This window comes from Styela clava, chromosome 3 (assembly GCF_964204865.1).
Source record: "Styela clava chromosome 3, kaStyClav1.hap1.2, whole genome shotgun sequence".
Lineage (NCBI taxonomy): Eukaryota > Metazoa > Chordata > Ascidiacea > Stolidobranchia > Styelidae > Styela > Styela clava.
This window is the reverse complement of record NC_135252.1, coordinates 24,606,312-24,628,790: the sequence shown is the minus strand read 5'-3', so window position 1 is coordinate 24,628,790 and position 22,479 is coordinate 24,606,312. Positions and strand designations below refer to the sequence as shown.

General features: G+C 37.3%; 1 protein-coding gene across 1 annotated transcript in view; it reads right to left on the bottom strand.

The window, feature by feature from the left end:
• Positions 1 to 4: 4 nt before the first annotated feature.
• The window catches only part of LOC120343167 (titin-like), a 123,188-nt gene continuing 100,713 nt past the window's right edge, over positions 5 to 22,479 (bottom strand). Inside the window, exons 111-130 of the mRNA XM_078110345.1 lie at positions 22,051 to 22,207; positions 21,418 to 21,548; positions 19,870 to 20,017; positions 19,285 to 19,409; positions 18,096 to 18,252; positions 17,374 to 17,504; positions 15,912 to 16,059; positions 15,201 to 15,322; positions 14,660 to 14,823; positions 13,712 to 13,817; positions 12,501 to 12,625; positions 10,389 to 10,459; positions 9,253 to 9,374; positions 8,457 to 8,510; positions 7,844 to 7,977; positions 6,798 to 6,894; positions 4,765 to 4,880; positions 3,974 to 4,127; positions 3,362 to 3,536; positions 5 to 1,978 (exon numbers count right to left, since the gene is read on the bottom strand). Of these exons, the coding sequence (XP_077966471.1) occupies positions 1,864 to 1,978; positions 3,362 to 3,536; positions 3,974 to 4,127; positions 4,765 to 4,880; positions 6,798 to 6,894; positions 7,844 to 7,977; positions 8,457 to 8,510; positions 9,253 to 9,374; positions 10,389 to 10,459; positions 12,501 to 12,625; positions 13,712 to 13,817; positions 14,660 to 14,823; positions 15,201 to 15,322; positions 15,912 to 16,059; positions 17,374 to 17,504; positions 18,096 to 18,252; positions 19,285 to 19,409; positions 19,870 to 20,017; positions 21,418 to 21,548; positions 22,051 to 22,207 (2,552 nt within the window). The 3' untranslated portion in view covers positions 5 to 1,863. The remainder of the gene's footprint in view (positions 1,979 to 3,361; positions 3,537 to 3,973; positions 4,128 to 4,764; positions 4,881 to 6,797; positions 6,895 to 7,843; positions 7,978 to 8,456; positions 8,511 to 9,252; positions 9,375 to 10,388; positions 10,460 to 12,500; positions 12,626 to 13,711; positions 13,818 to 14,659; positions 14,824 to 15,200; positions 15,323 to 15,911; positions 16,060 to 17,373; positions 17,505 to 18,095; positions 18,253 to 19,284; positions 19,410 to 19,869; positions 20,018 to 21,417; positions 21,549 to 22,050; positions 22,208 to 22,479) is intronic.

The following is a 22,479-nucleotide window of genomic DNA, read 5'->3' as shown; positions in this document are numbered from 1 at the left end:
TAGTTGGTTATTTGTTTTCGGAAGCATGGATTGATGGTGGAGAAAGCCGTAACTGACCAGCCGTTACGTGAACCACTCTACGACGACGAGGATTGCAGCAATCCTCTCGCACATAACCATCCCCGCATGGGATTCGAACCTGCGAACCCACGCAAAGTAATCAAGATGAGCCACACTGCCGCGCCACAGAATGGGGCAGCTATGATATATTGACCTAGTCAGTCAACTTCAGTTGAGAGAGGGATTTATTATGAATATTCTGGCTTCCTCGATTGGACACAAGGAATCTCCGTTACTGATTTTCCTAGTTTCATTACCTGATATGGTTATTTACAGAGTATTTTCACTTTCTTGTGCATGAATTGTTTGATCTTAAACGGGATTTGGATCAGCCAAACAAAATTACACCATAAATCACTTTTCGTTCTGTGAATTCTGACTGCCCATATGACCTTCAGATAATAGGACAATTTCACAGGAATGCGAGGTAGCCGTTGTAAACGTATTGTAGAAGCAGAAATTTTTTTTTTAATTTTTAATATTCTGGAGAAACTGAAATCAGTCGACAATTCTGTTGCATGAGAGACTTGACCAAAGTAAGTCTAAATTGTTTGCAATCCGTATGAGTAAGAAACGTGTCGTGTCTTTAACAAAGAATGGACATAGAAATACTAGTCAATCAAAAGCTGTTTGTTGTACATTAGCTGTTTACGCTAGTTATTATTTGTATCTCCGGCCCAGTAACCAAGGGTATTATCTTTAACTTGCCTACTCGGGAAAGCAATTTCCCACCTAAATTTAGCCCTGATTTTGAGACAATATGTTGATTGCTCCCGGTTATGCCTCGCACTGTCGGAATTGACATCACCACGCCTCCAAACAAGACAACAAATAAAACTATTTCAATGAAAAAAGAACAAAATATGATTTATTTGGCAAAATATGAAAACATATCTTTGGCAGCATTCTTATATATATTATAACATATATAACTCTTATAAGCAATAATACAAAAATAACCAAAATTTAGGTGCTTAACATGAATAGCTAAGTCTTAGCTTTATATATAGCTAATGGAGACTAGAGAAAGAGGAAGGACTATAAAACGGCTACGGGATAATCATCCGGCCATGGCCTTCACATACTTTGAAAAGCAATCACCGTGTTATTGTTTTTGTGATGTCACATTCAATGTATTATGACATCATTCTTCATTCATTTTATATATAACAACATTATGCGTTGTATTATGAAATCATAGTTTTTGTATTGTGACTTCAAATTTTAGTGTTATATATTGTAAAATAAAATCAAAATTGTGTAATGGGACGTTTCATTACCTTCCGTATCAATGCCTTAATGAAAGTCAAAAGCAGATATTAAATTCACAAATATAGTAATGCTTTATCAAAATGGAACTGATCGCTCAATATAAAAACCCTCTCGCCTATACTGGATGTTAAGAATACATTAATTTGTCCACTATATAGATACCAAGTATATATAATATATACACTTGTTTTGTCAGCGACTTCTGTTGGGCATCAACTATATTATGACGTAACATTTTGCTTGTGTGATGTCACACTGCTTTCCTCAGGATAGGAGATCGTAAATACACCATTTATTATCTTCAAACTTGGTCACCTCAGAAATCTCGAATAGTCGAAAGAAATAAAAAACGTTAACAATTCAATATGGCAATTACATGAATATAATACTGACATTTTCTAATTTGCAGAACTTTTATAAACAAAAAGGTTTGTTTGAGACTAAGTGTTCTTCTCAGAGGCAGCTCAATGTTTTGTTTGAGTCTATTTAAGGCTTCATTTGAGTCTATTGTTCGTTCTAGATTGTTAGATTCTACTTGGTTCGGATTCGAAGCCTTGGGCTTTCTTTTGATTGTTTCTTCGCGCCGATGTCATAAGAGGACACAGTGACATCATAACTTGTTTTTCTTTTCAACTTTGTGATATTTCTGTAATGAGAAATTTAAAAGACTTAAAACTCCCTGACATATATTCATGACTAAAATACTAAAATTAAATTTTATCAGGATTTTTATCCTAATTTGTCCCGCCAGTCTGAAATGGTAATTATGGTATGCTGGCCTGGTAATTAGAGCGCTGAGCACGTTGGCATCACAGATTAAATATTTCAGATCCAAACCCCATTCTCCCCTTTTCACCCAGGGTGCAGTTAATTTGGGTAATAAATGTTGAATCTAAAAAATTTCTGGGGCTCCCGAAGTATGCGAACCAAGATGGCAGACATCGGAATGTAATATGTGTACTAGGTTAGGGTTAGGCCATAATTTTAGGTATAAATACCACGGGAGGCTCTTGGCTAGTCTTCGAACTGATAATAGGACTAAAATAAGGAAAATTGGAAAAAAATTATCGCCTAACCCTAACCTGTTACCCATGTTACGTTCCGATGTCCGCCATCTTGATTCGCATACTTCGGGAGCACCAAATTTCTATCCTTCCAAAAAATGGGTAGCTCCGTACGTATATAAGGTATATGTCTAGGAAGGCAATGACCAATCGAGTAGCTCTTTGCGTGTAAGCCGATTATTGTACTGAGCTCGGTTTGGAGTAGAAATGGCTATCAGATCTTCACAAGATTTCTTATGTCATAAAATCCTGCTATCTGCTAGTTCAGAGCCTCAATCAGAGCTATCTCTGGATTCTGATACTTTGGTGTATTAATATCAGTACCTAAATCGAATCCAGAATATCGGATTCTTTTTGATTTTTATAGTTGTTCAAATAATGAGAATTCTCCATCACATTGCTCGTTTAAAAGAGCAAAATCATATTACTGTCTTTGTACAGCATCCGAGTCTTTTAAATTCTCAATTGCTTATCTCTACTGACAAAGCCACTTGCTTATGAAATTCAGACACTTGCTTGATCATCATGCACGAAGTAGTAGTTTTTTGCTGCATGTCTGAGACGGACGATGGGACAGCCTGTCAAAATCGTGACTGTCTCGGCTAAACCTACTTGTACAAAGCCAGAGTAAAAACCAAGCTTACTCCCGTAGTATTTGCATCAAGATGGCGGACACCGGAGTGAAGTACGTGTACCAGGTTAGGGTTAGGCCATAATTTCTGGTACAAATACTACGGGAGTCATTTGGCTAGTCCCCGAACTCGTAATAGAACTAAAATAAGGAAAATTGGAATAATATTTAGTCCTAACCCTAACCTGGTACACATAATATGTTCAGGTGTCCGCCATTTTGGTTCACATACTTCAGGAGCGTCCTTTTCAGAACCTCGTACATTTTGCAATTTAGCTATATGCATATTCATGGCCTTATTCGGAGCAAAAATAGAACAAATAAATTCACTCACAAAGAAGTTGCTTTTTGCATCTTGAACCGTTCGATCACTTTCTTTCCGTTTGGTCGATACAATCTCACAATGTAGGTGATCTCAGTGTTTTCTTTGACTACTTTTTTCCATCGCACTGTGATGTACGATCTAGCAGCAAATTGGATTCGGAGAGCGATCGGTGGCGGTGGAGGGACTAAAAAGTGAAATTATTAGTGATGAAAAAAATTCAACACTCTTGCGTGATTTAAGTCAGCGCAGTCAATTTCAGGCAATTAAATCCACAGTTCTGTATTGAAATCATGATATTCCAAGACCATTTTCGTCTTAAGGCACTGTAGTTAACCGTGGAATTGAAAATGTAAACAAAATTTTTTTTTTTGAAATTTGCAAATGAGTAAATGGATAAACCTTAGGAACCTGTGTAAATGAAACGTGAAAAAAAAGAATCATTCTACAATAGATGAACAATACAAACCATTTGTTTCGTAGAGTCTTGCTCGAGGAAAAGTACCACAAAAAATGAAGAATAATTGAAAAGTTAGCCTTACGATTAAAAAAACAACGCAACCTTAACTGGAAGCGTGCTTTACCTAGTGCCCTTTTCATAGCCACACATATAACCAGCCTTACCGACAAATAGACCTTGTTTAGTTGTAGTTTCTTCAGAATATAAAATCCTCGTGTCATCGCTCGTTGCAACGAAGATCTCATAGTTGGTGTTCGGCGATAGTTTCTGGAATTTGACATCGGGAGTGTCTTTGTCCACAGTGATGCTTTCCAAAAACTGAAAGAATAAGTGAAGTTTAGGTTTAGTTGGAAAAGTGGTTCCCAACCTATTAAGGCTCGTGACACCCTTCCAAATGCTTTTAGCACTCATGGCTCCCTGTTTATCATCCTAGTGGTATTTATAGTGATATTTCAGTTGATAGATTCCAAATCCCATTATGTTCAAACAATTCATGCTCAATAAAGTGGAAACACCCTGTGAAATACCCTTATCATGCAATGAGACTAGGAAGAACGAGGGGGGTTTTCTCGTCTTGTAAAAAGTGAAATCAGTTTGGCGCCGAGCATTGACCCTTCCAACTGTTCTGTGACCTCATTAGCAGACCAAGAGCCTCGAGTTGCGAACCGCTGAGTTCGAGGTTTAATTTTGTATGCTTCAAGGCATATCATGCTAAGAGTAGGAGACATACGAATATATACCAAATTTACATCTGGCTTATCATTTTAAGGAACGCCAACGAACCACATATTGGTCAGTGCTGGTCAAGTATTGGTCAAGAGTGGGTGAGAATTTACGCCCGATTCAGAACTCCGCACAATTTAAAAAACAGTGTTAGACACATTTTATGAAAAAGATACACTGAAGCGTGACCAGCAGAATTAATAAAATATTCCCATTCTAAATTAATTCTTACCGTGTCGGAATCAACTTCACGAATTTTGAAAACAATCTCATCTGTAGGTATTTTACCGGACCATGTCAGCGCGATGTTTCTTGCTTGCACTAGTGAAATTTTCACCTCAAATTCACCTGAAAATAGAATATATGTACGGTATGTTAGGAATACGCTTGCCATCAAAACTCTAATCACTTTGTGAGGGTTTGCAGGTTTGAATCCTGTGTGGGAATACCGGTTGACATAACCACTGGTCAACTGCGGCTTCCTTCAATATCAAATCCATCTGAAACAGATGCATGGTCAACTAATCCCATACACGACATGAACTGCTAACCGGTCATGGTACGCCCTATGATTATCATCGGCCTCTCTATACTAATTATAACATCAGTGGGTGATACATGTACAATACCTTGCTGGTCTAAAACACAGTTGTGTTGTAATAGGACAATATACAAAAATAACAAAAATATACAATTAAAACCTCGAAACAATAAAAAATACAATGGCGAGGTACAACGAGAATAAGGAAAGTATGGTTAGTTTATGTGATTATGAGGAAAATTTACAAAAATAATGCAACAATTGTTGTGAACTGCTTGTCTGAGAAAATCTGATATTGGTCAGATGAAACATTACATAAATACATATGTGTTAGTGTGCAGAAGGACTCTTGAATTGCATAGTATGGTATGTTAATTCCTGCTACAGCATTATGCATTATATCCATATAGATCTACTAGTGCAAAGGCATTGAGTAAGCATTGGGAGTTAGTCTCATGTAACCTCTACTGATAGTGTATGCAAGTCTTCTTTATTTGCCTGTTAAGGATACTAGGTATTCCTGATGCAAACTATAAAGTTATGTTGTTATAGCCTTCTTTTTTCTCTTGAGATATAAAAAATTAAACCTCAAAAGAGTTTTTATATGCTTACCCTAACCATTTGCCTAAAGTAGTATATCTATCTACCAGGGCTGCCATAACCTCCTTATTTCTAAGATTTATCCTTATTTTGAAGGTCTTTGTCTTAGAACAGATGGCGGCAACCTTTTATCGCTTGCGGGTCAAAATTTAAGATTGCAAGTCATTGGCAGGCCGCACATATTTTTGGCCGGGTAAAACCCGAATGGAAGGCCAATGCATCACATTTTTTCACACAGATCCGACGTTAAATTTCAAGCAACGCGCGAAGACTGATCATTTGAATATTTACTGCGCCATTACACCATTTGGACTCGGCATCAACTTTTTGACGTTTTGTTGCCATTCGTCTAATTATAATAAAATTTTGGCTTATTAAACGGGAATTATATACTTGTTAGGATATAATATAATGTAGTCTACACATGTCTCAAAATAAATTCTGTTACGTAAAGAATATAATCGTCAAAACAGTTGTTTTGTTACTATAATTCAGTGAAGCGTTGCGGGCCGGATTATATTGCTCCGCAGGCCGTAGGTTGGCGACCCCTGTATTAGAAAATATTTTTGTCCTTATTTCTATGAAACTTTCTTATTTTGACATGTGTCCTTATTTTTTGTCTTATTTCAGCGGTAGAGGTTCTTATACCCGGTTCTTAGATTGGTTAATATGCATGATCTATTTGGTAGAAATGATATCAGAACCTCATTGATTGCTACGCGCATTCATGACAAAATAACAGCAAATTAATTGTCACAATGACAAAACAATAGACCACCGGCAAAGATCAGTTCATGTTACTTGAATCAAAATACAGTAGTGAATCTAATTTTAATCCAATTGAATTCTACAAGAGAAAGTGAACGCAGAAGTGAAATGGAACAGATAGTTTCTAAGAATAAAGAACTGCTGGAGCACATTCGTTCTAGTGCAACGCATGATTAGACACGGGTCGCAGTGGCATGAATACATTTTGTTTATTACATTTCGGCTTTGTTATCTTATTATTCGTTTCCCCGATGTCCTTATTTTTGGGTTCATATTGATGGCAGCCCTGTCTATAACCCCCAAAAATGGTGCATGTGGGTCCAGTTGTGCAACAAGGTGCAAGTGGTACAGCTTACCCAGTATAACTTCCAATAATAAATCTTCTAATATCGGGGCCATCTCTTCCTGAATGTCTTCCTTATCTGCAGCACTGATACCTTCGGTCTCAGGAGTCTGGGAAATATAAGTATAAGTTTATTTCGACTCCATAACCAGCATAGTAGCGATAAAGTAATAGATAAAAAAATGATTATAGAATCGGGAGAGCAAACTAAATTCCAAGTAAGATTTGAAGCGTACAGATTTTAAATGGGAAGTCATTGATAAAAAGCTCGGCGGTGTAGCGCATCGTGCTAAGCGTTAGGAATACCCTCGTCACCGCATCTCTGATTACCCGTGTGGGATCGCACTAATCCCATCCCGAACTAGACTGGTAACTGGACGAGAGGCCGTGGTTTGACATATGATTAAGCCGTTTTATCGGTTTTCCTCTCCCCGGGGATAAATATGTAAATCCTATCCTCTCCTAAAAGAAGTAGTATGTGTTCGCTCACCCAAAAGTGTTAAAACTAATTAGGGCACGCACACACACACACACAATCCCCGAGATATGATAAGATCGGGAAAAAAAGAGACATAAAATCAGTTACTCGGTAACAAAGATAATAAACAAATAAATAAAAAAATGGAAAAATTCTTTCTTTTTTGCCACACCATATAAGAAGGCTTTGACCCATTACCTAGTTTTGCTCTGTGTAAAGACAGATAGGCAGATATAAGTGCTAATGTGGACACGAACGGTTGGGGGTTGAAATGTTGGACTCATTTACGCTGGTATCACAGGTTAAAATATCCTATGTTAAGCCTTAGTCCTCGCTGCCTTAAATTACTGTGAACGGGTGAAAAACATTTTCAGGTTCCAGGTAAAGACCACCTCTGTGTTACGATAACCCCTAGTTTCATTTACAATGGTTTACAACTTCCAGGAAAATATTTAAAAGAGTTCATAACACAGGAACTTCGGGAACCAGAACATATTTCAACCATATTTCAACCATATTTTTGTTATAACTATAGTTTAAAGTCAAATTATGCAATATTTTGGTAAAAAAAGAAGAAATACCTGCAGGAATATAGTTGATAGTATTCCAGCAATCTCCATCGCAAATTTCTTGGCTCCTGATCTGCCGAGTTCCTTTCCGTCATCTCTGATATGTCTGCTCAGTATTATCAGCTTATCCATTTGATCTGAAACTTCTGTATAAATAGGAGATAAGATTGTGAGATAAAGATATTATGTTTATGTTTATTTGAAAAAAAGAGAGGAACTGCGATTAGAAGTTCACACCAGTGTTTCTCAATGTGGTCCTGAGGTTTTCTGAAATTGAGGAAAGTGTAAGACTGTAAGGTTTGGAAGTTCAACTTCCCAAGCTGATAAATGTACATGTAATGGTCATGGACCACATGATTTATATTAATAAAAAACTTTTTTATGACAATCAAAATTGTTATTGAAAGTTTTGTTGGCCTGAGACTTCTTTTGACGCTGAAAATGGGCCTTGAGAGAAAGAAGGTTGAGAACCACTGGTTTATGTCACATGGGGAACATTGCTGTTGTTTTTACGAACTATGCAGTACTAGATTTCTCATATAGGGTGGAGTTATGTGAAACCCCATAATTACACCCAGTTTTCACACTCATATGCCTATGAATATTCACCGAACTCTTCACGAACCTTTTGAATTTCTTTGTTGCAAAATGGACAAGTCGCTTTTCCGTTCTGCCAGTTCTGTACGGAAGATAAAATGAAGAACTTATGCCGTGCACTTGATTGATATAATGGATCATGATTTTTAAAGAATTTATACCGAGTGCTGATGTACTTATATGATATGAATAGGTGCTCCCGAGGTATGCGAACCAAGATGGCGGACATCGGAACGTAACATGGGTAACAGGTTAGGGTTAAGCGATAATTTTTTTCCAATTTTCCCTATTTTAGTCCTATTATCAGTTCGAAGACTAGCCAAGAGTCTCCCGTAGTATTTATACCTAAAATTATGGCCTAACCCTAACCTAGTACACATATTACATTCCGATGTTCGCCATCTTGGTTCGCATACTTCGGGAGCCCCTATGAATATATGTTACCGCTTTAGCTTGTGATCTAGCGGCAATATGAAAGTTATTCGTTACAAACCAATATTAACCAAAAGATTATATGGCATTGTTTTTGATTTTTTTTACCCGAATTTCAGTTAGAATTGGTATATGAACCAAGGGAAACTTATGACTCAAAAACTTTATTTCTGAGTGTCACCAACACTAACCATTACTATTTTTGATATACTAAAATGAAATACGTATTGCTGTTCTTCCAAATTGAGACATTTGCAAACATAATTACATGATTTTACAATATTTGCCCTTGAATTTTTAACTTTTATAGGAATAATACAGTGTCCCATGGACAAGCCTGGAAATTCATCACATTCACAGGCATAAATAAAGACTGATTTTACAACACTCACGGAATAAAGTTTGCCCCATTACGAATCTTCTGATGCTTTCAACGGTTCTCCAGATACGGTTCCTGAAAATCGAGGATTCTTTGATGATTTCCTTTCCGCTGCTGCTTTTAGTAATTTCATCGCTAAATGAAAAAAAAAAGGATGAATTTCTGATTTGTTAGTTCGACAGCTATATCCTCCTTTGGACATGGTCAACTCAAATGGGATTCAAACCCGCGGTCCCGAGAGCCAAACCATGCAAATAGAACAATTTTGAACTGGGAACAAAGACTGCACAACCAACTACCTATATGCAAGGAGCTATTATAATTTGAAAGGACTTCAAAATCCTTCAGGTTCAGCATTGCCTCTCTTTGAGTGAGTACGTGTTATTCTGCTCGTAGACGAATCTCCTTTACATCTGAGTGAGATAGTATTTACCACTCAATGTGTAAGTGTAACTTTGCCTCAGAGATGAATCTCTTTTAACTCTGAGTAAGTGAGTGTAACTTTGTTCGGAAACGAATCTATTTTACTACTGAGTGAGTGTGTGTAATTTTGCTCAGAGATGAGTCTCCTTTGCTTCTGAGTGAGTGTGTGTAACTTTGCTCAAAGATGAGTCTCTTGTACTTCTGAATGAGTGCCTGTAACTTTGCTCAGAGATGAGTCTCTTGTACTTTTGAATGAGTGCTGTAACTTTGTTAGAAGATGAGTCTCCTTTACTTAAGATATTAAGTGTGCGTAACTTTGCTCAGAGATTAGTCTTCTTTACTTCTTAGTGAGTGTGTGCATCTTTGCTCAGAAATGAGTTTTCTTTACTTGTGAGTGAGTGCGCATAACTTTGCTCAGAAATGAGTCTCTTTTACTTTTGCATGATTGCCCGTAACTTTGCTCAGAGATGAATCTCTTTTACTTCTGAGTGAGTGCCTGTAACTTTGTTCAGAAATGTGTCTTCTTTACTTCTGAGTGAGTGTATGTATCTTTTCTCAGAGATGAGTCTTATTTACTTCTGAGTGAGTGCTCGCAAATTCACACACAGATTGATTGAGTACACGTTTTTCCGCTCATTTATGAGTCTCTATGACCTCCGAGTGAGTGCACATGACCTTACTTTGAGCAAATTTCCTCAAAAAATCTATGAAAAGCAATAAACTTACTCTGGTAAATCCATCATGTCAGAGATCAGCTTGGACAAGGCATCTTCCAATGAATCAGGCTTTGGGGAGCGCTGGAAATATAGATTAGATACAAAGATAGTCATTTGCTTTGAATAAGGTAGCGGTTTTCCTACCGGGGAGAAATTCTTACCCAGGAAAGAATTAAAATGTTTTCACTTTATATTTGTGTGTAGTATAACCCATATTCCTTACTAATTCAGTATTATTGTGAATCATATATACGTTAAAACTATCAAAACTTGATAAAGTCTAAAATGTATGTTCCACACATCGCAGGCAAATGTCCCGTTAAAAACTGAATAAAAACACAAAGTTTTTAAACAAGTTTTTAAGTGAAGTGTGTGGGGAATGGAAAGTTTAAAACTATGCCAAGAATTTGTCGCAAATAGTTCGGAACCACTGGGTCAGGAACTTTATTATTAGTATTGTGTACGATTCTGGCTTTTTAGAATTTATGTTATATCTAATGACGGCCTAAATCCGGACAGCCTTTGACTTAACTTTAAAGAGATAATGGCAAGAGTTTCTGACATCACATTTGATGATGTTCATATAGTGCAGGGGTGGGCAACCCTTGGTTCGCGTGCCAAACATGGCACGCGAGCCCATTTATTCATTTATTCGGCACGCGAGCGAAGTCACAGATACGAAATCATTCTCTAAATAAAAAAGTTTCGAGACTCTGAATTATCTGATGAAACTCGAGGTTCGTTTATTTATTATCGTTTGTTTATAATCCGTAATTTTTTTAGACTATTTTTTTCCTTTCATGACATATGGCTACAAGGAAATATATCATGGCGTACAAATAAGTCAGCTCTCGAGAAATTATGTCGAGAGAGCGCAGAATTCATTTGGCTACATTCTTACGTAATATAGGTCGTCTATGCGAGTGATTCCCAAACTGTGGGTCGCGACCCCGCTCATTTTCTGGGGTCGCCTGATCTCTGTCAAACATGCGCGCACAAGTGACTAGAATTTGAAAGTTGGAAAGGGGATTTTGTGCTGGTCGGTAGGTACCGCAAAAGGGCCTGACTTTGGACAAAATGTCCTTATTTTCAGCAATAACTCGACCATTTATTGTCCAAACGGTGCCAAAATTGCTCGGTAAAACATTCATGCCGTACTTCACCTCTCCAGCTGGTAGGCAGGTACCAGTATTAGTAAATGCATTTGAGTAAGAGTGTTATGAGCGCCAATAGCTTTTTTGATCCTGCTACATCCGAATGAGTAATTGACCTTACACCTTTTATTTTCATTCGTGCGTAACTGCAGGCTAAACCAGTGTCTGACCCGCTAGTACACGAATCGGATTTTTAACCAGGTTGGGTGAAAATATGTTGGTTTGTTATTTTTACCAGTGCAGCCGCTTGGTTATTGAATATACAAAGCAAATTCGATTTATTTGGCAATTGGCCCTTACTCAGGTGTTTGACAAGTGTGTCATTGATTGTACGGTGGTGTCGTGGCCGAGAAATCATACTTTAGGTTTCGATCAGTTGCGAAAGCGCCTTTAATCTCTCTGTACCTGTTTTTAAAGTTTAATATTGTGTATTTTGCTTTGAAAGTAGCATAGCATTTTTTTTTAATTTTGGCGGCACACGAGAAAAATTTGGCGTTAAATTGAGCCGATTTTAGCACGCGAGCCAGAAAAGGTTGCCCACCCCTGACATAGTGGAACAAGTCTCTAATTTCACTTTGAAGCAGACATTCGAAATTTCAGATGTCATTTTCGATGATGTCAATGATAGAACCAAATCTCTGACTTTACTACTTTTAGGAGAAGAGAAGTCAGACTTTTTGACTTTCTAATATGGTTTGTCATTTGGCAATGCATATGTCTGACTTTAATTTGAGGGAAAATAGTAAAATTTGATGACATCACATGACGATGCCATTGAGTCGATACTTTGACCAAGGAATTCGAACTCACAGGGCTGGAATGTGTCCCAACATCATTCGCTTGTTCGTCGAAAGTTGGGAGAAAGAGAATGTGTAAAAATAGACCAAGGGATTAATGTATCAAAAATTGTTTGGGCGACTGTGGTAGGATCATTTTTAATATTAGTATTATTGGGAATTCAAACTTACGGGGCTGGTAAGTTTTCCGGGATCCCCCGGCTGTTCTTCGGGTTCATCATCATCTAACGTGCTTTCATCGATTCCAAACTCATTAATGTTTTCATCGTAATCTTCATCACTGCCTGATGTTGGAACTGGGAATATAATAAAAATTGTAACCTATATCGCTCTAAATGTTGCAACCTACTCAGGGCAGTGGTGAGATTCAGCCGGTTCGCACCGGTTCTATAGAACCGTCTCACAGAATTTTATGAGATCAGCGAACCAGTTAGCATTACTGGTTACTGTAAATGTTATGTTTGTAATAGAACCGGCTGAAAAATAAGACTTTTGTGAAGGAAACCGTTGACAAAAAATTGAATCCAACCACTGACTCAGGGTGTAATATTTTGTGCAGGCAATCCAAAATATAGCTCTTTACATATATATTTACTGAAAGCTTATACTGAGGAGTGAAAGAAATGAGGAAGCACACCACGTGCAAATGCTTCCAATCTACATCAGCAAAAACGTAATGCTTAAATATAAGGGCATTCAGGGCTTTTCAACTATTTTCACCAAGGGTCCGTGCAGAAAACTTAAAAATTACTGGGGACTGGAGATTACAAAAAATTTATTTCATTAAATAAACAAAACTTCAAATGCAATATCAAATTAAATACAAGAGCAATGAATGGCTCGCAACTATAGACACAAATGTCGCTCATCGGTACCATTACGGTGAAATGTGTATTTAAATTGTATCAAAATCATCTAAAACTATAGAACAATGCTAATGATGCATAAATAAACAAGCAAATGCGGTCCGAGTTAAATCAAACGTTTCTTTCCCAATTGATCTTTATTTGATTTATTCTCGTGTATGACGACATCTATAATCTGTTTATCACCCAAATTATTTTAGAAGTTAGGTATAAGGGGCAGCATTATCAGAAACTCGCCCCGGGCAGTAGACGAGTTTGGCACGCCCATGCCCATAGAACTGTAAGAGAATTTGTAGAAAAAAGTAAATATTCTAGTGGCCTTAATCATCTCCAAATACTCATAATTTCAAATATGTTGGTCCATTATTTGCAGCTATTTTTTCAAACAACAAGAAGAATTTTAAGTGATTCAGGAGTCTTGCCGCACATCAACATAAATATATTTCTGTAACGTTTCGTCTGGCCAGAATTTAGCAAAATGACCCATATGCACTATTCATTTTCTAACCAACTTACGAGTAGTAACGTAAATGTATTGTTCGTTTCCTTCATCTTTTTCCAAACCAATCGGCTTCACTCCCACTTTGTAGTTTTTATCTGGTTTCAAGTTTTCAATTCGAATCTATAAAAGTACAAAATAAGGTCAAGCATAGTGTGCGGTTAAGATTGAATGATGAGTTATTGCTGATTGGCCAATGTTTAGGATTGAACAAGAAAGGTGAAGACGATATTCATTTAACAATTTTTACAGTCCAGGTCAAATTTCTCCCAAAATTTCTGTAAAGTGTGAGGCTAATTGGAATCCTAGAAACTTTGTACCTCTAATTGGTTGTGGAGCCTCGACCCCCAAAAAATTCTTATTACCGTATTTGCTCGTTTTGTAGCCCGCGCCCATATTTTTTTAACTGAACTCATTAACCGGGCTCTTATTCAAATCGGCCCTTATTCAAGCACAGGCGCTTGTTAGTTCACATATGGATAAAATTGATCGTTACAATAATTAATATACTGTCATTTCCAGTACTCAGGTATGATTTATACGAGAATAACGAAAATTTTGACTATTACTACACACCGCAGATACAAATCCGCAAAAGAAGAAACTTTTTGCGACGCCCTATCAATATTGAAATAAGCACTTGGGCATCGCGCCGCCCAGTTTAAGAACCACTGTGTTACGTAATCAATGCTATCTGTTTTATAATTGGACGCCTAAGGCGTGAGTGTTATCTACCAGCGCTTAAAATTCAACAGCGCTGTGACAAAAGCGCTTCTTATTTTTATGTTCTGTTCACACGGTCGGCTATTCAAACGGGCCCTTAATCAAGAAACAAGCATATACGGTATTTATTCAATGTTGCGAAATTGATTGTAATTAAAATTCACAAATATCTAGAATAGCTTTCTCGAACTGCAAGCAGACTAAAACTCTTGCGAACACAAGATGCATAATAAACTACTCACCGAGTTCCCAAGAATCTCCTTATGTGTCTGGACTTGTTTCCCATTCAAAGACACCGATATAGTGTAACTAACAGCGTAGATAGCGGGTGACCACAACAAACCGATTGCGTTCTCTTCAACAAACCTCGTTCTGATAACTCTTACATCTCCCGGCTTCGGGATTTCTGTAAATTGAAATTGGAATGTTAAATGAAAAGGGAAAAAAGAAGGGTCGGATTCTGTGCTCTTGCAAAACAACACTAGAAGAAATTCAGCTTCGTCAAGTTTTGTGTTTTGTATTAAGAAATGTTTAGTTGAAGAAACTATGGACCCCTAACTGGGAACTAAGCACATATCGCCAGAACATTTTTCTGCACATTTCTCTGGCAAAGTCGCTTTATCAAGTGGTTGCCATTGGAACCCAACTTAAAAAGAATACACCTCGAAGTGTCAATTCAAGTCCATCTGATTTTGATTAGACGACTCAAATTGAAAATGGAGTGAAATTTCAGTGGAGTCAATGACTGGGGTCCTCCCAACCCTGCCAAACGCTCATACTTACTAGTTTTAAATCTAACTTGTCCTGAAGGTCTTGATCTGTCGAAATTTCCTACTGAGACGACCGCTACAGCGTACCTTGTGTCAAACACTAACCCAGTAGCAATGAAAGGACTTGATACATCCCTGAAGAAAATAAATATGCGGGATGAGTATCTTCTAGGCTACGGTTAGAGGAAAGTCGGATAGATGACTTAGCTATGAAGCGAAATGATCCTGTTTTTCATGGCTAGTATATTTATGCACGATAAGATGGACAGGCCCCTCGCAGAGTGGTCCACTTAACCACTGGTCAGTAAGGGCTTTAACTCAGCAGAGTTTATGCATATGCTTCTGATGAACTATATCCATATCACAAATAGCTAGTAACTGGCAGTTTATTATAGAGGTATTCAAATAGTTCCATACTTAATTTAATTAACACGAATTGTAAATAATTATGATGTGATGTTTCAATTCTAAAGCGAAGCGATTGTACACTTTTCAGCATGGTATGCATTTTGTCATTGAAATTTGAACAAACATAAAACGTTTACTTAAATTTTCTATAATTTTGGTACTTTCAATTTCTTTCTGGCCCAGATGACGCAATCAGCTATGGTGTCAAATTTGCGTTTGTTGCTTTTCAAATTAGACGACTTAACAAAGTTCATGCTTGCATTCTAAGCATATTCTAAATGCTAGGATAGATGACATTAATGATACTTTTACTCACTGGAAGAATGTTGGTATAGAGGTCAAAAGTTCAGTAATAATGACGTCATATGAGACAGCACGATCTGCGTCATCCCACTCAACCACAACCGATTCTGCCGTCATGTCTGATGCACCGACACCCTTTGGTATTTCCGGAGTGTTTGCCACTGTAAGACAGAGAAAGATAAATTTAAGAGAATTTAATTTTGGGGAACTCCGACTTATTGACTCAGCCCGAATAATTGACTCGACTTGAGTTACCATATCTAAGACTCGGAGTGACTTGAGTCATCTGAATTAAATGACTCTCACAGTGAGGTTTAATTCAGTAATCGACTCGACTTTGGAGTTGGTGTCCTCATTGTACCACATATACCTTTTGTCTCACTTGCACATTTTGTAACACTTGTACCGCCTAAACCTTTTGCACCACTTGTACAATTTCTAACGCTTAAACCAAATGAATCTTTTGCAACACTTGCCCCAATTGTACATTGTGTAATCCTCTACCAAATGAACTTTTTGTACCCCTCGTACCTTTTGTAACACTTGTACCCCATGAACCTCTTGTATCACTTGTCAATTTTGTAACACTTGTATATTTGTCCCACTTGTACTTTTGCACCACTTTTACATTTTGTAACGCATGTACCTTTTGCACCACTCATACATTTTGTAACGCTTGTACCTTTTGCACCACTCATACATTTTGTAACGCTTGTACCTTTTGCACCACTCATACATTTTGTAACGCTTGTACCTTTTGCACCACTCATACATTTTGTAACGCTTGTACCTTTTGCACCACTCATACATTTTGTAACGCTTGTACCTTTTGCACCACTCATACATTTTGTAACGCTTGTACCTTTTGCACCACTTATACATTTTGTAACGCTTGTACCTTTTGCACCACTCATACATTTTGTAACGCATGTACCTTTTGCACCACTCATACATTTTGTAACGCTTGTACCTTTTGCACCACTCATACATTTTGTAACGCTTGTACCTTTTGCACCACTCATACATTTTGTAACGCATGTACCTTTTGCACCACTCATACATTTTGTAACGCTTGTACCTTTTGCACCACTCATACATTTTGTAACGCTTGTACCTTTTGCACCACTCATACATTTTGTAACGCTTGTACCTTTTGCACCACTTATACATTTTGTAACGCTTGTACCTTTTGCACCACTCATACATTTTGTAACGCTTGTACCTTTTGCACCACTCATACATTTTGTAACGCTTGTACCTTTTGCACCACTTATACATTTTGTAACGCTTGTACCTTTTGCACCACTCATACATTTTGTAACGCTTGTACCTTTTGCACCACTCATACATTTTGTAACGCTTGTACCTTTTGCACTACTCACACATTTTGTAACGCTTGTACCTTTTGCACCACTCATACATTTTGTAACGCTTGTACCTTTTGCACCACTCAAAACACCATATAAAAGACTTACATGTCGTTGCAAATAGAGATGGATCGCTTTCCTCTGATTCTTCTCCTCCAGCACCAACTCCGACATAGGTGACTTCATAAGTAGTCATCTCTGTTAGATTTCCCACCGGATATCGAGTGAAACGGATATTACTGTTGGAATACAAGAGAGCAATGCTCAAATATATGGACATGAAAGTAGCATACTGGTACTGGTATAGTAAAGCCTCAAAGGAGCAAAATTCGGATGGGCGGACGGATTAAAGTATTCTTATAAGGCGTAAAAAGATGTTTCCAGTCGCGTGACGTTATCGAAAATGTAAGGTCTCTGAGCACTGAGTTTATTGAAAAGATCTACAGATTAGCGTGAAAGAAACGATAAAGTGTGATGAAAAAAAGTGTCGTTCCCCATGAATTAAAATGAAACAGTGAAATTATGATTGAAATATCAAGCCCATTGTACTCAGAGGAAACAAAACAAAAATTATAGTATTCTAGTGAGAACTGTTCTTTTCTGAGTTTCGTGCTACATATTTCATGCCTCTAGCAGAAATATGAGATTGGTATATACATATGCATTCAATTCAGGTATATTTATGATGAGCGCATGTTTATTCAATATTTTGACAAAACTTCTTTATTCTGACATCTAGCCATCCACTTTATATTGAGTGCATGTGGCCTTTCTCTGAACAATTGCTATGGCATAAATAAATTAATATTTTCACAGATCTAGGAACTTACTTAATTTCTCTGAAGATTTCTCCACCAGTTCTCATTATAATCGTGTATGTAACAGCGTCAGGTATTCTCTGTAGTGTCAGTGTGAATCCATTCCAACGTATATTCGAAGCTTGGATCAATTCAACTCCTGTGTATGGCATCTGTGGTATGGGGTGAGCTGCAAGAAAACAAAAAATTAGTAGATTAACTAATTTTATATGGATCTACTGAAATGTAGAAGCTACCATATTTTGTAATATTTCAGATTAGCCATTGTCCATTCAATTATTGCACTGTGCGTGAGGTCATCGTCTCCCAATTCTGCATAACAAGCGTTGAAGAATCTTTCCATGAGGTGTTTCAGGAAAATAGGAAATAGGAAAAGTTGAGTGCTTTTCACTAACAGGCCACGTTAAACAACATTACTACGTTGTTTCTAAAGAACGTTTCAACTATTACAACCTGAGTTAAAGTGGTAAGCTTGTACTTTAACATGGGAATCCCAGTATATTTACATTGAAATGCTTATAAGCAATTGATTATTTGAAGAGGAAAATTGAAGTATGATTGATCTTTAAATGTACCAAAACGATGTATACCTCATGTACCACATGTCCCATTTATCTCACATTTTCGTCTACCATTTAACACAGTGGTTCCCAAACTTGGGGTAATTACCCCCCCAAATGGGTAATTTGGCAATTTTAGGTGGTAATCCAAAAGTTGACCATTTTAACAATTTTTTTTTATAATCACTGTACTTTTGACTAGTCTGTGCGGAAAAGTTGGAAATGCCATGCTCACATTTTGCCAATGAGTCTAGTCATCTAGAAATGCACTCTGTATGAACATAATAACAATACTTTGTCGTACAGACTACCGCAAGCTAAATTGCTGAGGTAGCGCAAGTTAGCATCTTAGAGTTTAAAAGGGGCGATTGAGTTTTTGGCAATTCGATTTAGGGGTAACGATATTAAAAAGTTTGGGAACCACTGATAACATTTATCTCACGGGGACCAACTGTTCCACTGGTCGCTTATGTATCACTTGTAATACATGAACCATTTCTTTCACACTTGTCCCAAGTAATTCATGTGCACCATTTGTCCCACTTGTACTGCATACACCATTTGATAGTTGGTTTATTTGACAATCTAAGTAATGGATTCGATCCCATGTTCCTTGATATGCAATGTTAAAATAAACTTACTTGATCCTGTTCTTATTTCATCACTTAATTCTGATTTCTCGAATCTTCCGACGGCAATCACTCGGAAAACATAGATTTTTCCAGGTCGCAAGTCCTTTATCTCCCACTGAGGTTCTTGGATTTTTCTGAGTAAAAGATATTGTGACAAAGTGTTACATAAAGAATGCATTAGTAGTAAAACTTTATTCAAGAACAACAGTGAAAGATAGTAAACATACTTTGTGTTTACTGATGGGAAACGAAACTTCATTTATTGGCCACATATAAATCGTTTGGTTATTACGTTGTTGTTCTTGTTGGTATTTTTATTCTCTTTGTTACCGAATGAAATTTTTAGCGGTCAATGATTGTATTTTTTGCTAGAAGGCTAATCATTTTATTTATTTCAAAAATTTCTGTTTTGTTATTCGTTTTTTGCATAATCAAAATTAAAACTTATGCTTCTTGTGGCGATTCCGACTTGGGATAGTGATCTTATGGTCCGACGTAATCATGAAGACTGCGGTACCTTGCTGAAAGGTTACTCTGACTAACAAATAGCAGGTCAAGAATCTTACCAGAGATGTTAAGCTTGATATTTCTTACCTTATTACTTGTTTATTCTTAGTGACTGGGTCCACCTTTTCTATCTCATACGATTGAGCTCTTGGACTTGGCTCCCACGTCAAAAGAATCGAATCCTTGGTCAAACCTGTTGCTTCCAGCCCGCTTGGTTTTGAAGGAGGTAGAGGCACTGTGTGAAAATAAGTTAAAGATTTTGAAATAATTATAAAAATATTGTGATATTTTATTTTGTCTAGTTCGTGGGTTAATTTTTGAAATATTTCATATATCTCATTATACTCTTGAGAAACAGGGCGACAAGGCCTATTAGCCAGTGATTAGATTCAAGATTTTATGAACGGGTTCTTGTTGTATCGAATTCACTAACAACAGGTTCCCTCATCAGAGATATATTTAAGAATGGGTTCTCTTTTTTCATCGAACTCACTAACAACAGGTTCCCCCATTCAGAGATATATTTAAGAACGGGTTCTCTTTGCATGGACTCACTAACAACAGGTTCTCTCGTTCAGAGATATATCTAAGAATTGGTTCTCTTTGTATCCAACTCACTACAACAGGTTCCCTCATTCAAAGATATGCAAGAATGGGTTCTCTTTTTTATCGAACTCACTGACAACAGGTTCAGATTCAGATATTTTATTTCGTCACGCATGACACATTGTCAACAAATAGTAATAAAAATAAAATAAATCAAAGACGCAATCGAATGTTTCGCAATTGACGAGGAGTCGCGAAAGACTATCGAGTCATCGTCTCAGCGACACCTATATGCTGAATTACAGCAGGTTCCCTGATTCAAAAAATCATTTCGAACTTATAGCTGTTAATAAAAAAATTGACTTGAACCGCCTCCACTAACGCCCTCTGAATCCCATCACTGCTCCCAGCCCTTAGCACAGCCCTTTTTTTGCAACTTTACTAACAGTACTCTACTCAACTTCTAGTAGAAGAATCAAAACCTTGCTCTGAAGAAATTATTAAAAAAAAACAGAAAATGTCAGAATGTATGTATGTCACTACGTTAACTACATTAACATGATACGCTTTACATAAATCTGATACATAACTTTCGAAAAGCCAAACATAATGTTGGTCTTCAGCTGTGGTTTACGTTACCCATTCTCCTGCAGTCGTTAAACATTAAAGGGTTTGCTGATTACCATGACATTTCAAGAACGGTGTCACAGAATCAAGACACCAGTGACAACTAAGTTACAGAAAAAAATAATCAGCGGTGTGCCACACCATGCTAAGTGTTTGGAATACGCTTGCCACCGCACCTCTGATTTGTAGGTTTGAATCCTATGCGAGAATGATCATGTGCGAGAGGATTGCTGAACTCCAGCCGTTGTAGGGTGGTTCATGTAATCACTGGTCCGCTACATCTTCCTCCCCCCACAAGTCCATGTATCTGAAACAAATAACTGGCTAACTAATCCCATACCGGACATGGACTGGTAACCGGATGTGAAGCCATGGAATGCAATAACCAGGCTCATCGGCTATCCTCTCCCCCGGGATAAATATGTAAATCCTATTCAAACATGTAATCAATCAAAATCTTACAGGTGTTGAGTATAGCTGGGGGTGAGCTCTCTTCTGTTTCGTCTCCGCTTCTTCCAATGGCAACGAGTGTTACCAGATACTCAGTATTCGCGGATAAACCTTCAATAACTGCCGTAGTGCCATTGATGAAACTAAAACGTATAGTGAAAAGAAAATAGGGATTAAATAAAAATAAATTCGATTAAATAGAAATTCTGGACTCCACACTGTTGAAGCATGGTCCCATTGAAGTACCTTCATCAGCCAAGCCCATGTATCTACAGAGGTCTCCTCAAAAGTATAAGTATATTTCGACTCCATAATCAGTATAACAAGCAATAAAATTGTTGATAAAAACAAAAATAAAAACTGATTATGAAATCAGGAGAATAAAAAAAAAACCTTGCTTAATCATGTTTTCTTACTTTTCATACGAATTGAACTGGAAATAAATTTTGGGCTGATTAGCAGGACTAGGCCCGATAATGTAAGGATATTTTTATTAGCTAGCTTTAAACACCCAAATCTCATTTTTCGTACTAAAAACGACAACTATTAACAGCATTTCACTCTAATTTGTGACTGGGGATAAATCCCTCCTGTCGCCGGTCGCCTGCCTAGTTAAGTAAAATAAGGAACACTTTGTCTACTCACTCAACAGCAACATTAGCGGCATCATCAGATATGGCCAGCAGTCTGTACTCGAATGCAAATTGTATGGCGTCCCACTTCGCTGTTGCTGTGCTCGAACCAACTTTGGATAACCTTACAAGAGGTTTTGTAGATTGAGGCATAATTGGTGCGGCGTACCCTGTATAGAATAAAATTGAGAATTAGAAATTATATACTAGTAACAAGACGAGTGCTAAACCATTCTAGGCAAGGATCATGCCTTTTAGAGGCCTTAAACCAGCGGTGGGCCATGGCATACTGCTGGGTCATAAAGACTCTTTGAGGAGGGGCACAGACCTACTAAAACTTGTTATTTTATTTGTGTCACTATAATTAATTTTGATTGTTGTAGCAATGAATGATGATTTTAATTAATAAAGTTAAAGTACTTTCTTCTTTTAGATTTTTCCA